Source organism: Eptatretus burgeri, chromosome 12 (assembly GCF_056783735.1).
Source record: "Eptatretus burgeri isolate ZD-2024b chromosome 12, Ebu_testis_v1, whole genome shotgun sequence".
Classification (NCBI taxonomy): domain Eukaryota; kingdom Metazoa; phylum Chordata; class Myxini; order Myxiniformes; family Myxinidae; genus Eptatretus; species Eptatretus burgeri.
In genome coordinates this window covers 44,368,724-44,393,394 of record NC_140972.1, presented here as the reverse complement: position 1 = coordinate 44,393,394, position 24,671 = coordinate 44,368,724, and the positions used below count along the sequence as shown (strand labels likewise).

The window sequence follows — 24,671 nt, the reverse complement described above, 5'->3', positions numbered from 1 at the left end:
CCCTAACAACAGTGCCACCATTTTCAAGTCTCCGCAGATGTGCCAGTTGAAGTCATTGTACTTGATGGAATCAAGCAGCTGCCGCATAGTCTCATAGGTCTCTGTCATGCCGAACGCGTGAGCCAGTGGGACTGATGGTTTCTCGTTGCCATTGTGGAGCAAAACAGCCTTCAAGCTGTTCTTCCCCGAGTCGATGAAGAGGCGCCAGTCTGCAGGATCGTGATCACACCCAAGTTCTTTCAACAGACCGTTGATGTCACTGCAGAATGTCATCGTGTCTTCCATCTCAAAGAACTCAGCCATGTCTCTGTGACGTGCTCTGAACAAGGATATCTTGGTGTTAGGTTCAAGTAGATTGATCTGCAGCCTTGATCCAAGCAGCTCTGCCTTCGCCTTTGACAGCGAGAGATCTCTTACAAGATCATTTAAGTCTCCCTGGTTCAGAAGGTGTGATTCTTGAGTGTCGGGTTCAAAAGGTTCATCATCACCATCCTCTTCACCACTGCTTACAGCTATGTTCTGATCAGCTGGAGGTGTTGGAACGGGGTTCTCGTCATCATGAGGCACAGGTTTACGAGCAGAGACGCAGTCAGCGTACTTGATGTGACCTTTATTCTTCTTGTTGAAGCCGGCGATGCTTGTGCAGCAGAAATAACAATCATCATGATGATTCTGCGGCTCACGCCATATCATGGGCACCGCAAATGGCATGCTCGCGTGCTTGCCCACCAACCACTGAGTCAAGGTTGTGTGACAGCTTGTGCAGCAGATGTGTGGTGCCCAGCTCTGTTCTTGGTCCCCCACCTTACACCCGAAGTAGTGAAAGTAGGCGGCCTTCATTTTCACTGCTGTAGATATACTTCGCTGTTGATCTTTTTTGGTATACCGACCACAGACATAACAGAAGTTGTCAGGATGATTGGTACAGGAACGCCTACTCATCTTTATCTGAAAGAAAGAAATATAACACAAGTTAACAACAATTGTACGAAATAGACATGTTAAAGACATATGTAAATTTCATTGAAATCCTGACTTCTAGGCAATGGGAATATTTCTGTTCCTGAAAATCCTAACGTGATACAGCAAAACGGTTATGATTTTTGAAATCAGCGTACCCAAATTAGTCTTAATCACTTTACACATCTCCAGTAAAAAAATTTTTTTGAAATTTGTTGTTCAGTGTAAGTTTTCCTTCTCTTAATTTCTCTAATTCTTCAGTTCTTCTTTGTATTTAATGTTTCGTTTAAGGCCTGGCCTCGATGAGGATCATACAGTCCATGAATGGAGTCTTTGACGTAAGAAAAAAACCAACAAAAACACGGCTTGATATCTGTTCTGGAATTATATAGATATTTGTTTTATTGTATGTATTCTTTTGGAGGACAATGGAGGAAGTTCTTAAAATGAATGTTCTTTTTCTGTAACAATTCCAATAATTGATGGGTGTAAACTGTAAAGAAGGATAATAAATGTGGAGAAATTAGGAAAGATGGAAATACGAGGGTGACGATGCAATGTGCCTTATCAAAGGATTTTTGTAATACTTAATTTTTTGGGGATACCAAGTCGAGGCTCGTGTAAAGAGCGAACACGTATAACATGTGACAAGGCAGGAGAGGGAAGCACGAAATAGTGGGGAACAAGGACATTAGGAGATTTGTGGAAGGGAGAGGGATGGGGCGTGGTCCATGGGGTAAACAAGATGGACACTCCAGGGACTTTCAGGAAGGAAAAGAGGGAATTTGAAGGAGGTGGGTATGGGGTGGATTAACGTGGGAAGAAAATATCAAGATTTTGGATTGAGGGAGATCTGAGATGGTGGTGAATTTCTGTTTTGAAGACCTGGAGGGAGGAATGCGATTGAAGAGAGTGTGGGAGTTTCTCCCAGAGGTGGGGAAAAAGAGGAATGAAAAAGTGAAGATGGGCAGTAATTCGTGATTTTGGCAGTTTCACCAGAAGGGTGCTTTTAGCGCACCTTGAGCGTCCTGCAGAAATATAGGGGGTGGGGGGCAGAACACAGACAGAGCAGTAGGGGCAAGGTCGAGGAGGAGGCGGTAGAAGACAAAAAGACCACCGACCTGCCTCCGGTGAGACATTGAGAGACCCAAGGACTCCGCTTCATCACGGGAGAAACCAATGATCCGAAAAGCTTTGGTTTCCACAGCGTGAAGTTGAGCTCGGTGCGAGGCAGGATTACCACCCCAGAGGGGAGAGCAGTACTCCATCAGGCTGTGGATGAAAGCTTTGTATGTGGTTAGGAGGTCAGGTGTGCCAAGGAAGGAGGACTTTGCATGACATAGGATGCCCATTCAGTGATTGGCTTTGGAGGCCATCTTGGAAATGTGGCTTTCCCAGGAAAGATCATGGCAGATATTGAGACCCAAAAGCTTGAATGAAAGGACTTCTTCAAGGAGACTGTTGAGAAAGTAGATGGGGGTGTTTGCCAGATGGTCCTTTCGGAGAGACATTGTGAGGATGTGAGATTTGTCAGGAAATGTTGGTAAGCAGTCAATGTTATGGTGATACATGATCATATATATTAAGAAAATCTTGTGCAAAAACTGTTCAATACATTTGTCGACACAGCAACTTCTTCTCCTTATTCTTCTTATTCGTCTTCTTCTTGCATATTGCAGCTTCGCTGCCAGGTAGCTATTATTTTGTTGGGGCGTAGCTGTGCCACTGATGCTGTGCCCTTATACCAGTGCACTGGTTCTCATTTCATTGACCTTCAAAGGATGACAGGCTGAGTCAACCCCACCTGGTGTTAATTCAGCAGCCAGCGGTGCTGAAACTCAGGACCCTAAGATCTCAAGCCAGCCACCTTTGCCACTAAGCCAACACCAGGCTTTGACATGGCAACTAAAGCTCGTCTATCAACAGTTCGGCACATTCATCAAAGGGACAGTTAATTTGGCGCTTTGATGAATATGCTTCAATAGCCTGGTGTTGGTTGAGTGGTTTGGGTGGCGGCTTGGGATCTTAGGGGTCCTGAGTTCGATCCCTGTTGGCCACTGAATTAACACCAGGGGGTTGACTCAGCCTGTCATCCTTCCGAGGTCGGAGAAATGGGTACCAGTGTACTGGTCCCGGTGTATACCCCGGTTAGAATAGGTGTACCATATCCCTGTGTGTCATAAGAGGCGACGAGGGATGGCGTCAGGAAGGGCATCCGGCCATAAAACATTGCCTCAAGAAGGGAACCATGATTGCATGGAGCCTGCAAAAAGCTAACCCCTGCTCAGCAGGGAAAAATGTCTGTTGATGAATATGTTTCAATGTATATCTCGCCATGTTTCCCACTGACGTTTGACTATGTTTGAGGAATATGGGTTTACTGTAGACAAGGGCTCACGATGGTTCACGCAGAATGGTGCAAGTCCCTATACTATGAGAGTTCTCTTTGACTCGATCCATGAAACTTTTGAAGATCCCCTCACTTATCTCAAGTTTCCAGATGGGCACCAACATAGAAAGGCACAACTCAAAAATAACACCGACTTCAATTATTCCTGTAAATACATCTATCTGGGGGCATTTGGAAAGTCTTCTTTCTTGTGTAGGTGGCATCATTTGTTGGGGGTGAAGTTGTGCTGCTGCTGCAGTGTAGGTTAGAATTTACACTGCTGCTGCAGTGTAAATTGTTCATGTGCTGGTGATAGTTCGCCGACTCTTTGAGAAGAACACCATGGGATGTTTAACGTGCACCAACTGATGCTGGCAGATGGGATATTTTCCGCTTAACGTCCATCCAAGGGACGGCATACATACTGATGAATCGTGCTGTTTGCAAAACACCAGGATGACAGTTTATATCTGTGTCGGGACTCCAACCCAGGCGAGACGGCTCCGAGGAGAGTGTGCATCCCTCGCTAGGTCTTGGCCATCCTTGAAGCCCATTTTCAGAGTCAAGTGGTGACACAAAGGCCACCTCTGATGGCTCTGATGGTGAACGTGGTAGAAATGTGCAACTTGATCAACAGTGGACTTGTGTGATCATTTCGTACATCGGTTTGAGTAAGCACAAAGGCTAAAAGGTGCTCACATTTAACGTCGTCGTCGTCACAATAAACGAATATCCAAAGAACTTGTTAATTTTAAGGAATTACATTAACACAGCTTTAATACATAAAACAAACATTTAAACAGCAATCTGAAAATTTAACACCATTGAGTTGCCAATGATATATAATCAAAACCACCTTGGGATAATTGATTATTTATATATATATATATATATATATATATATATATATATATATATATATATATATATATATATATATGATATTTGGTGATGACAAACGATTGCAGGAAGGAGAAGGCAATGAGGGAGGGAGGATGTTGGTGTGGAGGGTTGGGGAATAAGAGGAGGGGTGTTGGTGGATTAAATTATCCATCTGCTGCTTCGACCTGTGATCAGCCATTGCCTCCATTTCCATTGTGGATTCTGGATCTTGGCCGTGCATGGTGTAAGACACAGTGAGTACATGTACTGCGCGTTGTTTCCCTTCCATGTTGCTGATCCAGGCTTTACCCTCCCCCAAGACTGCATGGTGCAGCTGCGCCTCCATCCTTCTGACATCATAGCCGTTCCTTACTAGCTCGAACAATGTCGTTTACTCGCAGGCACAGAAAAGCGAATGTACAGATTAAAAATGAGAAAACCTTTCACATCCATTGTATCATCGAATTGTATTCGTTGCACACCTTGGTAATGTTACAGACAGAGCATCAGCTGGTTATATATTTTGGTGTTCGATGACCTCAAAGGTGTGTTCCATTACCAATACCTAATTGCTATTGCTTGCCAAGCCAGCCATTCCTAAATCAACCGTTTCGTTGGAGTGCTTGCTTGATTGCTTAAGCCACTTGGCAGGCGCTCTGCAAGCACACTACTTCACGCACATGATGTAAACAGCGGGGTGAGACATTGGTTCATGTCCGTCTGTCCATCTGTCCGTCTGACTTATCCGTTTATGATGAACGAACTACTTACTTGAATTGAATGTTGTATTTCGAACACGAATCGGAACATGAATAGAAAGACAAGTTTGGCGTTTTAACGGACTTTAGCTCTGAATTTCTCCACCAGATCGAACATGCGCAGAGAGGAGTGAGATAATTGTTTTTTTACTCTGTCTGCCTGCCTGGCAATCAAACAAAATTTAAAATCTTTCCAAACAGGAAACGTACTGTTTTTAAGGACGTCATAATGGACACAAACAACAGGCACAAAGGACTAATGTAATGTGTTTGATTAGTGATGTAATAGACACTGGAAAACTGCGGTAAAACCCAGAACTAATTTATTTATACCCCTTCAAACCCCTTTAAACCTTTATTTAAATTGAATTATACACTTGAACACTGTAGAACACAAATTGCCTTCATAATACTTGCAACAATCTCCAGTTTTGAAGTACTTGGACAAGTTATACAGGGTCGTCTATGTAATAGAAGCAGTTCAGCACAGCCCCTGGGAAGTGGGTGTGGCATGAGAGAGGGTGCAGTATCGGGGTGAAGAAAAGGCCGCCAACATGGCTATGTACGATGCCGATTGATGCTGTGTTATATGGTGATCGACAAAGAATCCATATCGTAAATGAACTGTGACTCAACGTCGCCTTGTTGCAGTGTATAATGATGTGTATCAAACTCTTGTTGCAGTGTATCAAACTCTCATGATGAGTAAGATGGCTTCAGGAGTGCAAAATTTCTGGATTTTTAAAAAAGATCTTTAAAATCATTATTTTGTTACAAATGAAGGCGATACATAACACTGTGTGGAGTGTCATGTTCTGGATAGGGTATCGTGATCAATATGCCTGGTGTTGGCTTAATGGTTCGGGTGGTGGGCTTGGGATCTGAGGATCCTCAGTTCAAATCACACTCAGCTGTTCAATTAATACCAGGTGGGGTTGACTCTGCCTGTAATCCTTACAAGTTCGGCAAAATGAGCGCCAGCTTGCTGGTTTCCTGTGTCGGAGTGGCGAGCCATCCAGGATTGTGTTCAACAACCAATGAGACTACTTTGGCAGCACCAACACTCTGCAACAGAGTATGGTCCCAATGGATGGATGCATGGATTGTGATCACTGGCACATCTACTGCCCTGCTCTTCCAGCCAAAAAATGCTGCAGAAATCAACTAAAAGAGGCCAAACAAGATAATTTCCCTTTGCTGTTTCAAACCCCACCTGAGTTCCTTTGCAGCTACAGACATTCAAAAGTAGCACATGTATGAGAATACCAATTCTACATGCCTCCCCCCCCTCCAATCAACGGATTTCATCACTTGTTGGCGAGTCATCAGCGAAAACATAGACAGAAACATGCACCACCAAGGCTCCCAAACATGTAACGTGCAATGCCAATATCGATCATATAAATATGAAGACCTAATCATGTCTCTCACTCGTAATTGAAGAGAACAACCAATCGACTCTCACCGAAACATCCTAGCCACCTGGAGCTAATTGATTAGGTGAGAGCTGATTGGGTTTTCCCTCCAATTTTGGGTGGGATGTGATTGGGTGTAGAGAGGGGTGGAGGAGAGAGATGGAGGGGGAAGAGAGAGGAGGGAGGGGGAGCAAAGAGGTGGTGGGGAGCGAGGAGGAAGGGAAAATGAGGAGGGGTGTGGGAGCAAGGAGGGAGGGAGATTGAGGAGGGGTGGGGAAAGGAAGGAAGCATGAAGTGAGAGGAAGGGAAGGCAGACACTCAGTGGAGCATTAATTATGATTCATACTGTCTCATCAAAATTATTTTACATGGAATAACAGTGAAGATGGAAAAAAAATGTCTGAAATCCATTTTATACCGATCATACTATAAATACCGCCCAGAGACAAACACCACCCGGACATATCTGGAGACAAACACTGTCTGGATGTATCTGGAGCAAAGCCGTCTGGAGACAAAAAAACGCCCAGACACGTCCAGAGACAAACTCTCATCCAAACATAAACACCGCCCAGACATTTACGGAGACAAACACTGCCCGGACGCATCCAGAGACAAACACCGCCAAGACGCGTCTGGAGACAAACACTGTTTTCACTGACGCGTCTGGAAACACTGATGTGTCTGGAGACAAACACTGTTTTCACTGACGCGTCTGGAAACACTAACGACGCGTCTGGAAACACTGATGTGTCTGGAGACAAACACTAGACGCGTCGCAGCTTCAGCAACTTTTCAACACAATGGAGAATCTTGGTTTCCATACATTAGATGCCGCAATTTTTCACTCACATTTGCAGATTCGGCATTTTCCCGATATCCAATGACCACATGTAGAAACATTACCCACCTTCTGGTGCAGTAAGTTTTTTTGACCAAGTTATTCACGAACATCCATGCCTGATGTTCGACAGATGGTGGCACTGGAATGTGGCATTTATTTGTTGATGGTTTGGCATTCACCGTTTCTGCATTTTCCGATTTCTTCTGGGCTCTCACCTTCTGGGCTCCCACCTTCTGGGCTCCCACCTTCTGGGCTCCCACCTTCTGGGCTCCCACCTTCTGGGCTCCCACCTTCTGGGCTCCCACCTTCTGGGCTCCCACCTTCTGGGCTCCCACCTTCTGGGCTCTCACCTTCTGGACTCCCACCTTCTGGGCTCCATAGTTTCTGACATTTCCATGAGTATAACTTGCATTCTGGAACAGAACAATTGTTCAAACTTACGACATTTCAAAAGCCGTGCATTGACAACCAGTCACATGTAGCTGAAAATATTGACGTCACCATTGAGTACTGTGTATCTGAGGCCAAGATGGGAAAATTGATAGTGCTAATAAAATGCAATTTACTCTTTTTTTTTTGTAACATTAACATGGTGTTTAATAGATGTGTGTGTGTGTGTGTGTGTGTGTGTGTGTGTGTGTGTGTGTGTGTGTGTGTGTGTGTGTGTGTGTGTGTGTGTGTGTGTGTGTGTGTGTGTGTGTGTATAAGCATCTCACACCATGTGAAATGCAAATACAGAACCTTATTAACTGGAATGTATTCCTGCCGTACAGATCACCTTTGCCCACTGCGACTGAAGGACATTCTCAGAGGTGGTTCATCAATTTGAAGAACATAAGGGAAGCTTTCATTTTTTGGATTTGTAATAAACAACAATTTTTTTAAGGTAATGCATACCCGCAACACTGCAAATTTCCATGCCTGATTTAGTTTTGTGTGGTTAGATGTTTTCAGGTTTAATACCCCAAGTTCAATCTGATGTTTGCCAGGAACAGTCCACATTGATAATGCATCAACTGTGTACTTGTGTCACATTATTTGTAGGGCTAACAGGATACACATTCAAAATAGCCCCAAAAGCCTAGAGGTATGCAAACTCACCTCTAAGCTATCCAGCCTGGTTTCAAATGCAGATCTAGCTATAAACTGTCATACTGTCATTCTGGTGTTCCGCAGGCAGGGAATTTCATGAGCCTGTACGACTGGGCATCCCATTTGATAGAATTAGTCGGTGGACGTTAAAGATCTTGCAATGTCCGTGTGGAGTCGCCGAGCTATCACAGACCCCCTGGCCAAATTACAACTTCTTGCTCTATCCCACATGGGGGCACTGCATCAGCGATACAGCGGCGCCTCCAGTAAATGATGCTACGTGCAGCCATGTGCTGCATACGAAAGAGGATGATGAATTGTTTCTTGTTCTGTTTGACTGCAGTTCTTGCCTGATGACACTCAACAGTACCATTTCAGTTGATTGAATGGTGTCAGAGCCTCAGTAACCATCTGTTTATTACGTATGCTAATATGGTGACGATTTTAACCCCTTCCCCAACTACCATACGAAGTATGCATTGGAAATTAATGTCCACTATTTAACGCTCTACTGCCAAGGTAAATTCTCCAAAATTGTTGAAGTTAGACTGAACAGAAGGTATTGTATTTGCATCTATTATTTAAAATAAATAAATATTGTATTTGCATATATTATATAAAATAAATAAATAAATAAATTCTCTTTTGATGACACACCTCCCATAGGCACGTGCTTCTCCCGTAACCACGTGAGATCTGTTTACACCTTCTGCATTTACCGATCCAAATTCACCTTTCATCGAACGATTTTTTTTCTACAACCTTTCCATTACCTAATCTGATGAAAACTCTCTCAAAAAATAATCATAAAAATAATAATCCTAAAATCGATCTCTGAAATGCTTCATCTTCCTCTTTCACACGTGTGGTTCTCATTACTGGATCATAATTCACTCCTCTTATTCTATTCCAACAGACTCCTCTCAATTCGACCTTTCCTTCATACCTTGCCTAACAAATCCAACTGTTACAGCATTTCTTCTCTCCATTCTCTGAATTTGCCTTTATTGCATCAATGAAGAAATGTGTTAAATCGCATCTCTGATCTAAAACTTAAAAAAACCCCAGTTTGCTATGAATGTTTGCTTTCCATCAACCATTCTTTTTTTTTTTCCAATTTCAGTGCCAACTCACCCCTCTCACCCCTCACTCTCAAAGCAACCATCACACTCTTCTCCCTCCAAGATTCCCTCTCACCTCTCTCAAAAACTCCCCCCTCACCCTTCTCCCACCATTCACCCACCCCCACTCACCCTTCTCAAAGTAGCCTCCATTCTCACCTTTCTCCCTCAACTCCACTCACTCACCTTTCTCCCAAAATTCACCACCCCCTCACTCACCCTTCTCAAAGTTGCCCCCCATCACATCCACATAGCTGCATCCTTCCCCTGCCCTCTCACCTCCATCTCATCACTCCACCTCCTCAAATCCTCAACTGCCCTCTGCCTCCTCTCTTGCCCCTCTCTCCCCCAGCACGACAGAGCCTTTTCTCCTCCTCATCTGGCCCCCTCCTCAAGCTATTCTGCAATCCCTCACACTCCTTCAACAACTCTCCTTACCCCCCCCCCTCCTCCGTTGTCCTACCCTCCCCTCCCATCCCCTGCACTCAAAGCCTCCTCCCCTCCCACTTCATTAGCAGTGTGGACCTCAAATATCTGGGGCCTTCGCTCAAACCTTTCAGATCTTTCCTTACAAATTGCCACTGACAAACCAGACATAATCTGACAAACAGAAACTTTCCTCACTCAAGATGAGTCTGACTCCCAAGTATCTCTCCCTGGTTACTCCCTCCTCCGGTATGACCGACCTGAGCCTCGTCCTGGTGAAGGAGTTGCTCTCTTCATCAAAGACTCCATTCCTCACTCTCCATGTACTGCCCTCACTCACTCCCCCACACCCCCAAGTTATACCTCTGGCTACGACTTCCCCTCCACTCCCACCTCATGTTTAGATGTGTACTGTACCGTCCACCAAACAGTGATGACTCCATTTACATCATGTTCTCATCCGAACTTTCTCTTCCTCATGTGTCACCACACATGAGGAAGAGAAAGTTCGGATGGGAAGATAGAAGTTGGTCCATATTTTCAGATAGTCCATACTTTAACTATCATCATGCCAGTTGGCTGGGTGTGAGTGCCACTCTCACCTGTCATGGCACTTCAGTAAAAGATTTCTGTGACTCATTGGGACTGACTCAATCGGTCAACTTCCCGACTTGGATCTCAACCAATGGTACTCCATCTCATCTGGATCTGAGTTTGACAAATTTCCCTGACAATATCTGCTGTTCTTCCTTCGCTCCAATTGGTTCTTCTGACCACGTCCTTGTCAAAGTGGACATCTCTCTGGCTGTTATCAGAGAACCACCTCACCGCTGTCGAGTCTGGCATTCCACTCAAGCCGACTGGCAGGGTCACCGAGCAGCCATCAAACTTTGAGACTGATCTCCAATCACTACTTTCTCCAACATCAACTCATCCTGGGAATTATTTCAAAGAAACTTGCTCTCCCTCATGCACAGATTTATCCCGTCTTGTCTTCAGCTGTCCAACCCTTCCTCCCACCCATGGTTCACTGAAGCTTGTGGCGAGGCAGTTGTCCTGAAACAACTTGCCTTTGCCTCATGGAAAGCAAACCCAACTGAGGGTAATCTCAGTTCCTTCCATAAAGTTCGGAACAGGTGCACATCTACCCGCAGGAGAGCCAGAAAACAACATCTTTATAAGCTCAAGTCTGAACTTTCAAACCTCTCTCCCTCCTCCAAATCCTGGTGGTGTCTAATAAAATCTGTTTCTGGTTTATGTTCCCCACCCATCCCCTCCCTTACCTCAAATGGCCACACTGCTGACACCGCACATGAAAAGGCTGAATGCCTAAACTCGGTGTTTGCATCGAAATATTGTGTCCGAAACCCATCGATTTCTGTACCCACCTTATCCAGTCGCACCCAACTGTCCCTGGACTCTGTGTCCTTTTCCTCTGACAAAGTGGAGAGCTTGCTGTCAAACCTCGACTCAGATTCTGCAACCGGTCCAGATGGCATCAGCCCACGTGTCCTAAAAACCTGCTACTCTGTTCTTGCTCACACTCTCTCTGTAAAATTCACCCTCTCATTTGCTCAAGGTCATCTGCCATCTACTTGGAAATCAGCAAACATTACTGCCCTGCACAAAAAGGTGCTAAAAGAGATCTCTGCAATGACAGACCAATCAGCCTTCTCCCAATCATCAGCAAGGTTATGGAATCCATCATCGCTTTAAACATTAAATCTTTCCTCTTCTCCAATGGCCTCATTTCTGATCATCAATTTGGTTTCAGACCAGGTCACTCTACCCTGGATATGGTGCTTCTGCTCTCCCAACAATGGATGGAGGTCCTCAATGCCAGACAGGAAATCAGAGCCGTATCCCTGGACATATCACATGCTTTTGACACGGTCTGGCACCCTGCCCTGCTCACCAAACTCTCTTCCTATGGTATCAAAGGCCATCTCCACTCTTGGCTCACAGACTTCCTCTCCTGTCGCAGTCACCGTGTGGCCCGAAATGGAATTCTTTCATCCCCTCTTCCTATCCAGGATGGAGTCCCTAAAGGCAGCGTTCTGGGCCCTGATCTTTTTCTGGTTTTCATCAATGATCTCTCGGACTCTCTGAAAAATCCTCTATCTCTTTGCTGATGACTCCACCATCTGCCGTACCATCTGTCATCCCTCAGACCGGTAAGCAGCAGCTTCTTCGCTCTCTGCAGATGGTCCAACACGTGGAACATGTCTTTCAATCCTGACAAATCTCACACTCTCATGTTGTCTCTCTGAAAGGACCATTTGGAAAAACCCCCATCCACTTTCTCAACATTCCTTTGGAAGAAGTCCTTTCATTCAAGCTTCTGGGTCTCACTATCTGCCATGATCTTTCCTGGGAAAGCCACATTTCCAACCTGGCCTCCAAAGCCAGTCGCCGACTGGGAATCCTCAATCATGAAAAGTCCTTCCTTGGCCCAGCTGAGCTCCTGACTACTTACAAAGCTTTTGTCCACAGCCTGATGGAGTACTGCTCTCCCCTTAGGCTGGTGCTCCTGCCTCTCACCTTTCTCGGCTTCACGCTGTGGAAACCAAGGCATTTCGAATCATTGGCATCTCCCGTGATGAGGCTGAGTCTTTGGGTCCCTTACTCTCTCACCGCCGGCTGGTCGGTGGTCTTTCTGTCTTCTACCATCTCCTCTCCAGTCTCGCCCCTCCCCACCCCCCACTCTGTCTGCGATTTGTCCCCACCACATTTCCACAGGGCGCTCAAGGTCTGCCAACAACCCCCTTCTGTTAAATCTACCAAAATCACGAATCACTGCTCACCTTCACTCTTTCATTCCTCTTTTTTCCCGCCTTTGGAACAAACTCCCTCGCTCTATTCAATCCCATTCTTCCCTCCAAGCCTTCAAAACAGCTGTTCACCATCACCTCTTATCGTCCCCCATCCAAATCCTCGATCTTTTCTTCCCCTGTTCATCCACCCAAAACCCGCCTCCTTCAAATTCCCTGCTTTCCTTCCTGAAAGTCCCTGTAATGTCCATCTTATATTCCCCATGTTCCCCGCCCCATCCCTCTCCCTTCCACAGATCTCCTAATATCTCCGTTCCCCACTGTTTTGACCTTCCCTCTCCCGCCCCTCTTGTCTCATGCCCCCCCCCCCTTTGATGTGTGTCATGTGTTAGCTTTCATACGAGCCTTGACAAGGTATACAAATAAAAAAATCTTTCAGGCAAACAGCAGACAGAGTGCTTGGTTGGTAAGTTGAGAATTCTGTTAAAAAAAAAAAAACGAAAAATGCAGAAAAAAATTGTTCATGAAATAAAACCTTTCATTAATTGCCATAGCAAACAATTTGAATAAATTCAAATCTGATGTCAACCCCCCACCCCATGTAATAATCATGCAAGTAATTCCTGTTGGACAGATTGTTTGCATACTATTTAATTGATTTAAAGAATAGGTTCAGATGAATAATGTACACAAAGTGACTTGAATCTATCAAGAAGAACATGACAACACTAATCACCAATGTGGAAAACTGCAACGTTGCTGTTATTTTCCTATTTACAGCCATTTTTAGCCATTTATTGTGGTGTAAGTGCAGTTGAATTGCGAATATTGATGCCACATTCCCCCCATGGGAGAAAGAATGTAAACAAGATGCTCACACTACAATTGGAAACGGTCAACCACCCGGAGAAGGTGAAGTCGGCGAAAAGGCTCGCTGACCGTGAGTTCAAGGAAAACATAGAAGTTTGTCAATGAACAGGCAGTCAGCGGTGACACTTCAGCTTGTATGGCACTACAAACCTGTAAGCATGCATATTTCGATGCTGTTGCTTGGAGATTGTTCACGCAAAACAAGCTCAAAGTTGTTTTATCAGAAGTATCAATCCCATGGATAAGGTTCAGGAACTGCGCAAGTCTATCGTTTTGCCAGGAATTTTTGAGGCTTCCTCAGATGGTAAATTCATCAGTTCAAGAAATTCCATAGAATTCGACAGCTTCATTTTGAGGAGGAACGCTCATTTTCCGATTCATCAGTGATTCATGGTTTTAAGCAGAAATTTGGGAACCTCACCAGGAAGTTGGATTTGTGTTGCTGACCCAGTCTGCAGGTGTGATGAGATTGGCCTTTATTGGAGAGGCTTACCTGTAGAAACACTGTCGCTTCATCTTCAGACCAAAGTGGTCCATGCTACAATAATTCAAAATATTGGATTACTGAGTTGGCCTGCTCCCATGCTATAGGTTCTCAAAATCTCACAATTGCAGTTTGGGGAATTTTAAGGAATTCAAGTCCATTCCCGTAGACTATTGTTATCAAAGAGTGTATATATTGACTGTATGACATTCAAGAGGGAGTTAAAGGAATAATTTGTCCCAGCTGTTTGCTTCCTTCCCAGGAAATTACTTCTTGAAAACGTCCCATCACATCTGGATAGTGGGACACCAAATCGCAGGTGATGGGCACATTTATTGCACCTTTTTTGCTTTCTAGCTTGATTGATCTTGTACAGTCAATGGTCCAAGGTGTGCTACAATCTTTTACATTGACTTGCAATTGAGCACAATTTAGTCCATGGGCCAAGGCCAGAAATTCCACTTGTCGATACCATCTAAATTCTAAGGAAACCAATCCTAGTTATGATTTTTGAATTGGTGTATATATGTATATATTGTTGCAGATTCGCGCCCGCCGGCGTGCTGACGGCCACGTAACTCGAATCGCGGCACGTCGCCCACCGGACGGACAATCCAGTCGTGACCCTCTCGGACTAATGCCGGGAACCAGTCACGGGTGGAACTTTCGGTCTCACCGCGATCGAGCCAATCAGCCCCCGCGTGGGATAGGGTTGCTCGCCAAATTCGACCTACCTAAGTACCCACGCGGAGGGTAGACCGGGCGATCGCACCTCGCCGCAGGTCGACTTCGGACACGGGCCACTTAAGCGACCCGTTCCGTACTATCGGGATAACCGAGCGGTGTTATTCGTCGACCTCGACGGTTCGATTAATTATTGGGCGTATTCAGCCCACTACCAACCCTTTACGTGAAGAAAGATGAGGATTCAATGAAAGAAATGACGAAGCGAAGCGGGAAACAGTTCAACACAAAGTACATTTATTCGCGCTGAACGGAAAGCACACATATTCAATTCCACCAAAAGCACATAGAAAAGAAAAACACAATGCAATTTACACAAAAAGCAAATGCGACAATGCAGATCTAATACCGATTACGCGAGCACACGGCAACACTTATACAATTTTACTTCACAGACGGCGCCGACAACACATACCCAAAACCAAGGAAAAGAATACCCTCAAGGATGAGGCGGGCCTGAGGCCGAGACCGGGTCGGGCCTACCCGTCTGGTGATGAGACGCGGAGCGGCGATCGGGCCTCGCGGGCAGTGTCTGGTAGGGGGTGGGAAAGGGGCCCCCTTGGTCGCACTATCTCAGCGCGGGGGGAAACAGGAGGGGGTTGCTGATGCTCGGGGTATAGAGGATTCCTACTCTGCCTCGAGTCCCGCGACGAGCGTCTCCACCTCGGCCAGGTCGCGCTGTCGGCCTCCCTGGGGTGCAGCTCCCTGCATGACGCGAGCACCCCCTCGTCTGCCCTCGCCGCCTCTCCACAGCTCCGTCCCCTCCGCTCCGACTCCAACGCACACGACGACGACCAGCTCCTTTTTGCTCCTTCCCAACTCCACCGCCCGCGAAGTCTTAACTCTCTGTTCCCTTGACTGACGAACACGGTCGCTTATATAAGCCCCGTGGCTTCGCTCTCTCATCTTTGACCCCCTCCCTTCGACCTTTCACCTTGCTCTCCATTGGCCCGAGAAAAAGTGGGCGTGAATGCTTTTTGATCCATAAATTTGCATATAGCGATCGCCCTCCAACGCCCTGGAGGCGGGGCCAAATCGCCCCTCGCTCACCGATTGGACGGAACAAAAGTGGGCGTGTGTCGTTTTTGATCCGTTTTTGAAGCAGAAAATCCGTGGTTTTGTACACGCTGTTCGGCGCGCGCCCTGCACGAGTCCAACACCGGTACCCACAAGCGGCGCAAGAACGGTGGCGATGCGACGGTTGCGAGGTGTGACGGGAAGGTCGTGGAGGTGGGTGGTTGATGTGGTGGTCGGTGGTGGTAACAATGGCGGTTGGTCCAAATTAAAGATAGTAAAAGAAAAACGGCTATCCTGAAGAGTCGCAGCACGCATAAATGACATGTATTCCCACTAGACAACGGGTTTGGGCCCAACTACACATGTACTTACCGAAATACCTCACCTAAGGGACCTGAATGGTGGTTTGCGAATTTGGTAACCACAACAATATATATATATATATATATATATATATATATATATATATATATATATATATATATATATATATATATATATATATATATATATATCATATTTTGATGTGATAACCATTGCCGACTGGCAGCTTATTGGTAGTTATCATCTCTGGAATGTACCCACCCTCCGCATAATGAAAGCAAAAAGGCAAACTCAGAAACATTCACTAATGATGCAATTGCTGTTTCCACATGGGGCTAGAATGAACTGCAAACCACAAATACATGTCTGAAATGCTTTATTTATACCATCTGAATAATCCTGTCATTGCTGAAGGCAGAATTTCTTTTATGGCAGAAAGGGGCGAACAATAGGGCCGATAAAAATGTTGCTGATTAGTGATTTTCAGTACATTTTAATTTATAATATTGTCATACAAGTTCCCTGGGTAGTGCTACTGAACCGCAATGGCCTACAACATGCACATGTTGTATGAGGAAAACATTTATGAACATTTTACAAGTTTTTACCACAGTTAAAGGAATTTCCCTTCCCCTACCCTCGTTCCAACAAGCGTCCAAAATGTGAAATTTACGGATAACCCAAATTTCACCACGCTACTGTGGCATGTTGATGTACTATGTTTTACTCATGCATATTTGTAGCCATGAATGTCCTTGTGATTGTGCCAAAACATTCACACCATGGATCAGTAGTCTAGTCTTCATCACTGTTATCAGCATCAGAGTCCTCGAGGTCTACAACCTCTTCCTCGACATCAGCGGGCTGGTTGCTGCAGGTTCGCAACTTGCACACGTCAGTGCACTTCAGGCTATTGGCAAGGCATGTGCAGTCTGGGAGTTTGCACGACCATCCACACTTGCAGGAAAGCAGTTGCAACACTGTATCCGGTGCTGGAGAACCCTGCATCCACTCGATGGCCAGCTTCCCATCATCATCAGTGGTCCATCCACAACCCTTGGGACTTGGAACATAGGGTTGGCATTGCAGACAGCGCCTCCAAATAGCACCTGGTAGTTTGCACGGAGGACGTGCATGAAGAGGCAGTCTTCACATGGTGGAAGCTGACTGGACTCTATCTCTCCCCGTCTAGCACAGAAGAGTTGATGTCGGAGTTCATTGACTTTCGTGGTGTTGGTAGACGGCACGTACATGTGGCAGGTGACCTCTTGCAGCTTCTGAAAGACCTCAGTGAATACTTCCCATGAATGACCGAGCAGACTGAAGGCCTCTTGGTAGGTCTTATCCGACTTCATTTGCTTCAAGGCACCCATCTTTCCCCGGCCTGCAAAGGCACTGACTGTATCACAACCGGAGAACACGTGCAGTCCAACCAGGGCATCACAGACACTGTCTCCCATCGATCTAGCGAGCTTGTCAATGTCTAGGAACCGTGTGCGGGTTTGCGTACCACACTTCTGATACACGGGGAATGGGATGTCCTTATTGAAGGCAAGACACAGCACGAGGACATCTGTATCTTCGGCAGTGATCACCACAGCCTTGTACCCAGCCTCTGCTGCATGCAGAGCATGCAGAAGCATTCGGGTGTCTGCTTCCTCCTGTGTGGACTTCAGCTCTGCCACTTCCTCCCAGTGGTCCTTGGTTTTTTTATTTTTTTTATTTTTATTTTTTGATTTTCCCCCAAAACGTCAATATCTCAGAATGGTAAAATGGTAAAAATGCAAAATACATACACTAAGCTGCTCTTCTGGAACTGTTATCACGGATTGAAATAATCATATAGTCCCTACCAATAACTTAGTAGCCCTAAAGTTTGGTTTCCTCAGATGGTACCGATATATGCCTGGGCCCATGGACTAATTGCAGCAACTTCACATACAGGAATAATGGTCAATGTAACACTGCAACAAGAACTGTAACATCAAATATTCCATCATCTGCATTGCACAGGCCTGGAATGATGTAAAGCTCAATACCCTCAGATACAATTGGAAGAGGTTATGGCCAGACATGGGAGATTAGATTGTTTACTTTGAAGAAGATACTGATTCCACAGTTGGCTCAATTGCATTGCTCACTTTAGTGAAGCACACAGAGCATGGTAATAATGTTCATCAGAAAACATAAAAGAGTGGATAGACCATGACAATTCCACCTTCAGCGAACTGAGGATGAGCTCATTGTCAAGGTCAGCGGTGCAGAGGAAGATGACAGTGTCATGAAAGTGAGAATTAAGTTCTCGTGGTGAGACAGTTGCTCTGAAACAACTTGTCTTCTCTTCCTGGAAGGCAAATCCAACCGAAAGCAATCTCATTGCATTCAAAAAAGTCCACAGAAAGTGTGTGTTTGCTCTCAGGAGAGCCAGAAAACAACATCTGTCCCACCTCAAGAATTAACTTTCAAACTTGTCTCCCTCCTCTAAAACCTAGTGGCACGTTTTTAAGTCTTTATCTGATGTATGCTACCCTTCCATCCCTTCCCTCTCTTCAAATGGCACCACCGCCGTCTCTGCTCATGAGAAGGCCGAATGGCTCAATTCTGTGTTTGCTTCCAAATATGGTGCCCACAACCCCTCAATCTTGGTACCCATCCTTCCCTGTAATACCCAACTGCTCATGGACTCTGTGTCTTTTGCACCTGAGAAGGTACAGAAAAATTTTCAACCCTGGACTCTGACTCTGCACCTGGAGTGGACGGCTTCAGCCAACATGTCCTAAAAGCTGCTCTGGCACATCCTCTCTCTGCCCTTTTCGCCCTGTCATTTGTGCTCGGTCATCTTCAATCTGCTTGGAAATCCTCCAACATCACTGCACTAGATAAAAATGTGCAAAAACTGATGTCTTGATGACAGACCTATTATCTTACTTCCAATCATCAGCAGGGTCATGGAATCCATCATCGCAATGGATAAGAAATCCATCCTTTTCTCCAACAACCTCATCTCAGATCACCAATTTGGTTTCAGACCAGGTCACTCCACTTTGGTTGGACATGCTGCTTCTACTCGCACAACAATGTTGGCGGCCCTCAATGTCAGACATGAGTTCAGGGCCATCTCTCTGGATATATCTTGTGCTTTCTATACAGTCTGGCAACCCGCCTTGCTTTCCAAATTCTCTGCTTATGGCATCCAAGGCCAACTCCACACTTGGCTTACTGACTTCCTCTACTCTTGTGGCCAATGAATGGCTCTCAATGGAATCCTTTCATCTCCTCTCTTTCTCTGTCAAGGCTGGAGTGCCCCAAGGCAGTGTTCTGGGCTCAGTCTTATTCCTGATCTTCATCAATGATCTCTCTGACTCTCTAGAAAATCCTCTTTATTGATTTGCTGAAGACTTCACCCTCTGCTGTGACATCCCTCATCCACTCATCCTTCAAGCAGGCAGGCTACAATCTCTACTCTCTCTCTTCAGACCTTGAAAAAAAATCACAAGCTGGTAAACACCTGGAATATGTCTTTCAATCTCTCTCTCTCTCTCTCTCTCTCTCTCTCTCTCTCTCTCTCTCTCTCTCTCTCTCTCTCTCTCTCTCTCTCTCTCTCTCTCTCTCTCTCTCTCTCTCTCTCTCTCTCTCTCTCTCTCTTTCTCTCTCTCTCTCTCTCTCTCTCTCTCTCTCTCTCTCTCTCTCTCTCTCTCTCTCTCTCTCTCTCTCTCTCTCTCTCTCTCTCTCTCTCTCTCTCTCTCTCTCTCTCTCTCTCTCTCTCTCTCTCTCTCTCTCTCTCTCTCTCTCTCTCTCTCTCTCTCTTTCTCTCTCTTTCTCTCTCTTTCTCTCTTTTTCTTTCTCTCTTGAACAAACACTTTTTCAGTGTTGGCATCCAAAGCGAGCCGCCAACTGGGTATCCTCCATTGTACAAAGTTCTTCAATGGGACACGTGAACTCCTATCAACCAACAAGGTCTTAATTCACGGCTGGATAGAGTACTGCTCTCCCCTCTGGGATGGCACCCCAGAGGGATGGCGTCTCACATATTGCTCAGCTTGACACCGTGGAAAGCAAGGCATTCAAGATGATTAGAATCTCCCACGATGAAGATGAGTCGATGGGTCTATCACTTCACCATCACAGATAGGTGATCTCTTTGTCTTGTACCGCTTCCTTTCTGGTCTTGCACACTCTGCTCTTTCCGAACTTTGACCCCTGCCCCCCCCGCCCCCAAGTTTCTGCAGGGCACACATGGTCCACCATCACCCCTTCTGGTGAAACTACCTCTTTCCAGAATCACTGCTCACCTCCACTTATTTGTTCCTCTTTTTTTCCCAAGGAACCAACTTCCACATCCTCTTCAATCCCATTCTTCCTTCCAGGTATTCAAGACAGCTGTTCACCACCATCTCAGATTGTCCCCAATCCAAAACCATGACCTTGTCTGCTCTCTTTAACTCCACCCAAATCCCCCCCTCCTTCCAATTTTCCCTCCTTGGAGATTTCTTCTGTCTCCATATTGTCCATGCCATGCATGTGTGTTTTGAGTCTTATTTTTGTCTATTATGTCCTGATCTGTTCATTGTACTAGCTCTTCCATGAGCCTTGACTCTGTGTACAAAAAAGTGTATAAATAAAGAAGAAAGGAATTTTCTCTCTCCCACCCCACTGTCTCTCCCCCATCCCCTCCTGCCCCTACCCCTTCCCATCCCCCTCTGTTAAGGAGAATATGAAGGTCTAACGGTTTAGTTTTTTTTTATTATTTAAAATTGTTTCCCAGAGTGTTGTATGTAGGTTAATAAGAAAATGTTGCTGTTTGGGTGCGTTTTATGACCCTTCCGTTCCATTCCCCTCACACTGCCTTCCCTTCCCCTCCTGTCATGCTGCCTTTCCTTCCCTTCCCATCATGCCACCTTCCCTTCCCCTCACGCCACCTTCCCTTCCCCTCACGCCACCTTCCCTTCCCATCACGTTGCCTTCCCTCCCCTCCCCTTATGCTTACCTCCTCCCAAACCCCCTCCCCTCTCCACACCCCTCACTCAGGGACATCTCCAGGCATTCTCTGAGTGCTGTATTAACATGCTGTTTTAACGTATCCCATTTTGTTTAATCCTGTACTTCTCCACAAGTCCCACTACCAAACACAAGTCGAGAACTCCTCCCTCCCCTTTCCCCTCTCAAGTCCAGAACCCCCTCCCCTCATGCTTACCTCTCCCCACTTCTCCCTTCCACCTCTTCTCTCCCCCATCGTCCTTGCTCCCCCACCCCCCCCTTTCCTGGAGTGTATTGCAATATTTGGTGAGATATTGCTCTCCCCACCCACCCCCCTTCCTCGCTCCCCCTTCTTCACTCCCCCACCCCATCCTCTCTCTCCCTCCCTTCCATCCTCTCTCCCTCCCCTTCCTCCTCTCTCTCCCCTTTCCCTCCCCCCTTCTTTAATATTCCCGTTTGCGAAGTTACAGATTGTATTTGCTAAAAAAAAATTGATCACAGATCTACACTTTAAACATCAGATAAATACTTTGTAAAATACACATGTAGTAAACATCCATGCTGTCTTCATCACACCACTCTACACAGACTCAGTCTATGTGTACTACAGTAAGGTGTTCACAACTGCTTTCTGCTTTGATCCATCGACCATATATCAGAAGTCAGATTAACAGCATATCTTTATGGCCTCAAAGCAGCACTGAAAAAATAACTTGTAGTGTACTTTTCATCAGCGGCAATTTGTTAGTACTTCTACATCATGAACTTTGTTCCATTTACTTGTCCAACCAATTTCAGGAGTGTAGGTGTAGTTTTTTTTTTTAACATCTGGTTTCTAACCAATCATTCTCACTACTATTGGGCTCTTCAACCTTCTCCTCTGGGGACCGGCATTGAGGAAGACTTGAACAGAAGTGTGATGACCTTTCTCTGCCTTGCAGCTCGCAATTTACATTGTCGTGTAACTGACTCACAGACTTGAGTTTCACTAGAGTTAAACAAAAGTTCACGCAAGTTCACTAAAGTTAAACAAAAGTTCATGGGAGTTCACTGAAGTTAAACTGCATTCACAGCCCTATCTTCAGTAATGCATTTCCTCTCTTGACTCACAGAGCTGGGTACCACGTGCTGTGTCGCGGCCCTATCTTCAGTGGATTTTCACTCCTTCCAACCACAGGACTACGAGCATCGAACTCCTTTCAGTGAGCAGCTTATTCCCACAGGCAGTGGCCATTTATGACACTCGAGTCACCGAGTGGATCACATTATCTTGTGGACACAAAAACGAATTGGCCTACTCATGATATGCCATTTCTTGCTTCTTATTGAACTTGGGACTGTGTTCACCCACTCTCAAGCTCAACAGCTTAAAGAGACACACTTAGACTGGGTGAAGTCATCAATCTTTGGCGGTGAGTGGAAGTCGACCACTCGATTTTCTATATTGGTGACCCTGACATGATCACTATCCAATTCACCATTTGCAGGATTTCTCATCTTCCCTCAAAGGTGCATGTGTTTTCCCCAAGACAGACCTCGTCAGAGCATATCACCAGATACCAGGAGAGCCGACTGGCATACACAAAACAACCATCGCAACAATAATTGCCTGCTTTTGAAAAGGTGAAGGTGAGGTTGGCTGAGGCCACACTTCTTGTTCATCCCAAGACTGAAGAACCACTATGCGTCTTTGTCGATGCATCGGACGTGGGAGTAGGAGGACTTTTGCACCAGAATGTAGATGATGTCTGGCATCAACTCTCCTTTTTCTCAAAATGTTTTCAACCTGCAGAGATCAGATGTAGCATGTTTGGGAGAAAGCTTCTAGCATCTTACCTGTGTGTCAAACACTTTTGACATATGCTAGAAGGAAGGAGTTTCTCTATCTAAATGGACCACAAGCCATTGACCTATGATCTCAAGTCAGGACCCGATTTTCACTCTCCAAGAGAAGTATGACACCTTGATTTCATCTCCTAGTCAACGACAGACTTTTGAGGCACATCAGTGTTAAAACAACTCTGCAGCAGGCGCACTCTCCCAAGTTCACGTAAATGCTCTGGATGCATCTCACATTATCAATTTCACGACCATAGCTGATGCCCAACAGCATGATGGGGAGCTACAAAGGCTGCAAAACAAAGTAATAATAAAAAAAAAATTGTCACCAATCTACACAAAATACCCCATAATGACAAAGTGAAAACATGTTTTTCGAAACTTTCATAAAATAATTAAGAATAAAAAACTTAAACGTCCGTCCTGCGTCAATAAGTATTCTGCCCCTTTGCTATAACACTATAAATTGAGCACAGGTGCATCCAATGAGACAGACAGACAGACAGACAGACAGACAGACAGACATTTTAAAATCAATTTCTTAACAAGGGTTATGCTGGGTGGTTTGACATTGGGTTCCCAAAAGCAGTTAGGGCAGGAATTTGGAATTTCTTCATGGCACTGACGATAGCTCACCTACTTCGTGGAATCTTCAACATCCACCGACTAACACCGGCAGATGGGACACCCTGTTTAACATCCCTCCGTGGGATGGCACACTCATCGATGAACCACCCTGCCGATGACACACCAGGATGACAGTTTATAGCTGGGTCAGGATTCAAACCCAGGCTAGACAGCTTACAGGTGAGTGTGCATACTTGCCGAGCAAGGCTCGGCAATGCTGCCAGTCCAATGATTCCAAAATAAATTAAATTAAATTAAAATAATTCTAATAAATAAATAATAATAATTATAAAAATAAAATATAATAACGTATTGATGTAGATTGATGATGTGCTGCTTCATTTTGTTGGCAGGCCTCTTCAGTGAACTGTGGACCAAGCCCTCGTTTTATCCTGATATCCTGGTAACCATGAACACCACAGCACCCAGCAATCTCGGGAGGAGCATCTTGGAATTTGGTGCAACACTCTGGAAACCTCAACCGTGGTTTAAACCTTTCAGTGATGGCTGGAACATTGCCTGTTTTGTCGGATTAATGCTTTTTGTAACAACGGTCATAACACTCGTCTGCCTGGCACTGCTGTCAGGACCGCTGTGTCGTCGTGACAATGACAATGACAATGACAATTCTGAGGATGAGCAGAAGCCATCTGTCCCGCAGCGCCTCTTGAGAAGAATCACTTGCAGCGCACATAATGAGATTGTCTGAACAATGATGCTCACCATATCATGATTGTTTTGAGTTCCATATGCTTTTGCCATTTACCATAGTTTAATGCATTATTACTTGCAGGAAAACTCCACAAGCTATGACTCCATAGTTTAAAAATTTATTTTTCGTTTGCAAAATCAAGACTCATGGATAAATGAAGAGTCCCAAGGCAGAAGACGTACAAATTCAACAGTAGAGGAGGAGAGAGCGAGATCAGAGGACACACAAAACGATGCACACACATGATCAAGAGCAGGAGGGAGAAGAGGGAAGAAGGGATGAGAGCAGAGGGAGGGAACTTTTCCCCTGTCCCCTATTCCTTTTTTCCCCCTCAGCCCGAATTGGCTAAGGGGTAATGTCGTCACAGGCGTTGTCCGGCGGGCGTCCGGGCGTCTGTCAACTTTTGGTTTCCGTCAATT

General features: G+C 45.4%; 1 protein-coding gene and 1 long non-coding RNA gene across 3 annotated transcripts in view; one reads left to right on the top strand and one right to left on the bottom strand.

The window, feature by feature from the left end:
* Positions 1-438: 438 nt before the first annotated feature.
* HERC1 (HECT and RLD domain containing E3 ubiquitin protein ligase family member 1) overlaps positions 439-24,671 on the bottom strand; it is a 964,782-nt gene continuing 940,549 nt past the window's right edge. Inside the window, exon 75 of the mRNA XM_085850311.1 lies at positions 439-948. Within this exon, the coding sequence (XP_085706437.1) occupies positions 935-948 (14 nt within the window). The 3' untranslated portion in view covers positions 439-934. The remainder of the gene's footprint in view (positions 949-24,671) is intronic.
* Positions 4,363-24,671, top strand: part of LOC147015514 (uncharacterized) — a 21,329-nt gene continuing 1,020 nt past the window's right edge. The window contains exons 1-4 of one of the 2 annotated variants that reach the window (XR_015050356.1): positions 4,363-4,485; positions 8,022-8,134; positions 14,275-14,331; positions 23,894-24,671. The exon at positions 23,894-24,671 is cut by the window's right edge and continues 1,020 nt beyond it. This is a non-coding gene — a long non-coding RNA (uncharacterized LOC147015514). The remainder of the gene's footprint in view (positions 4,486-8,021; positions 8,135-14,274; positions 14,332-23,893) is intronic. The other variant, XR_015050357.1, reaches the window with a different exon arrangement.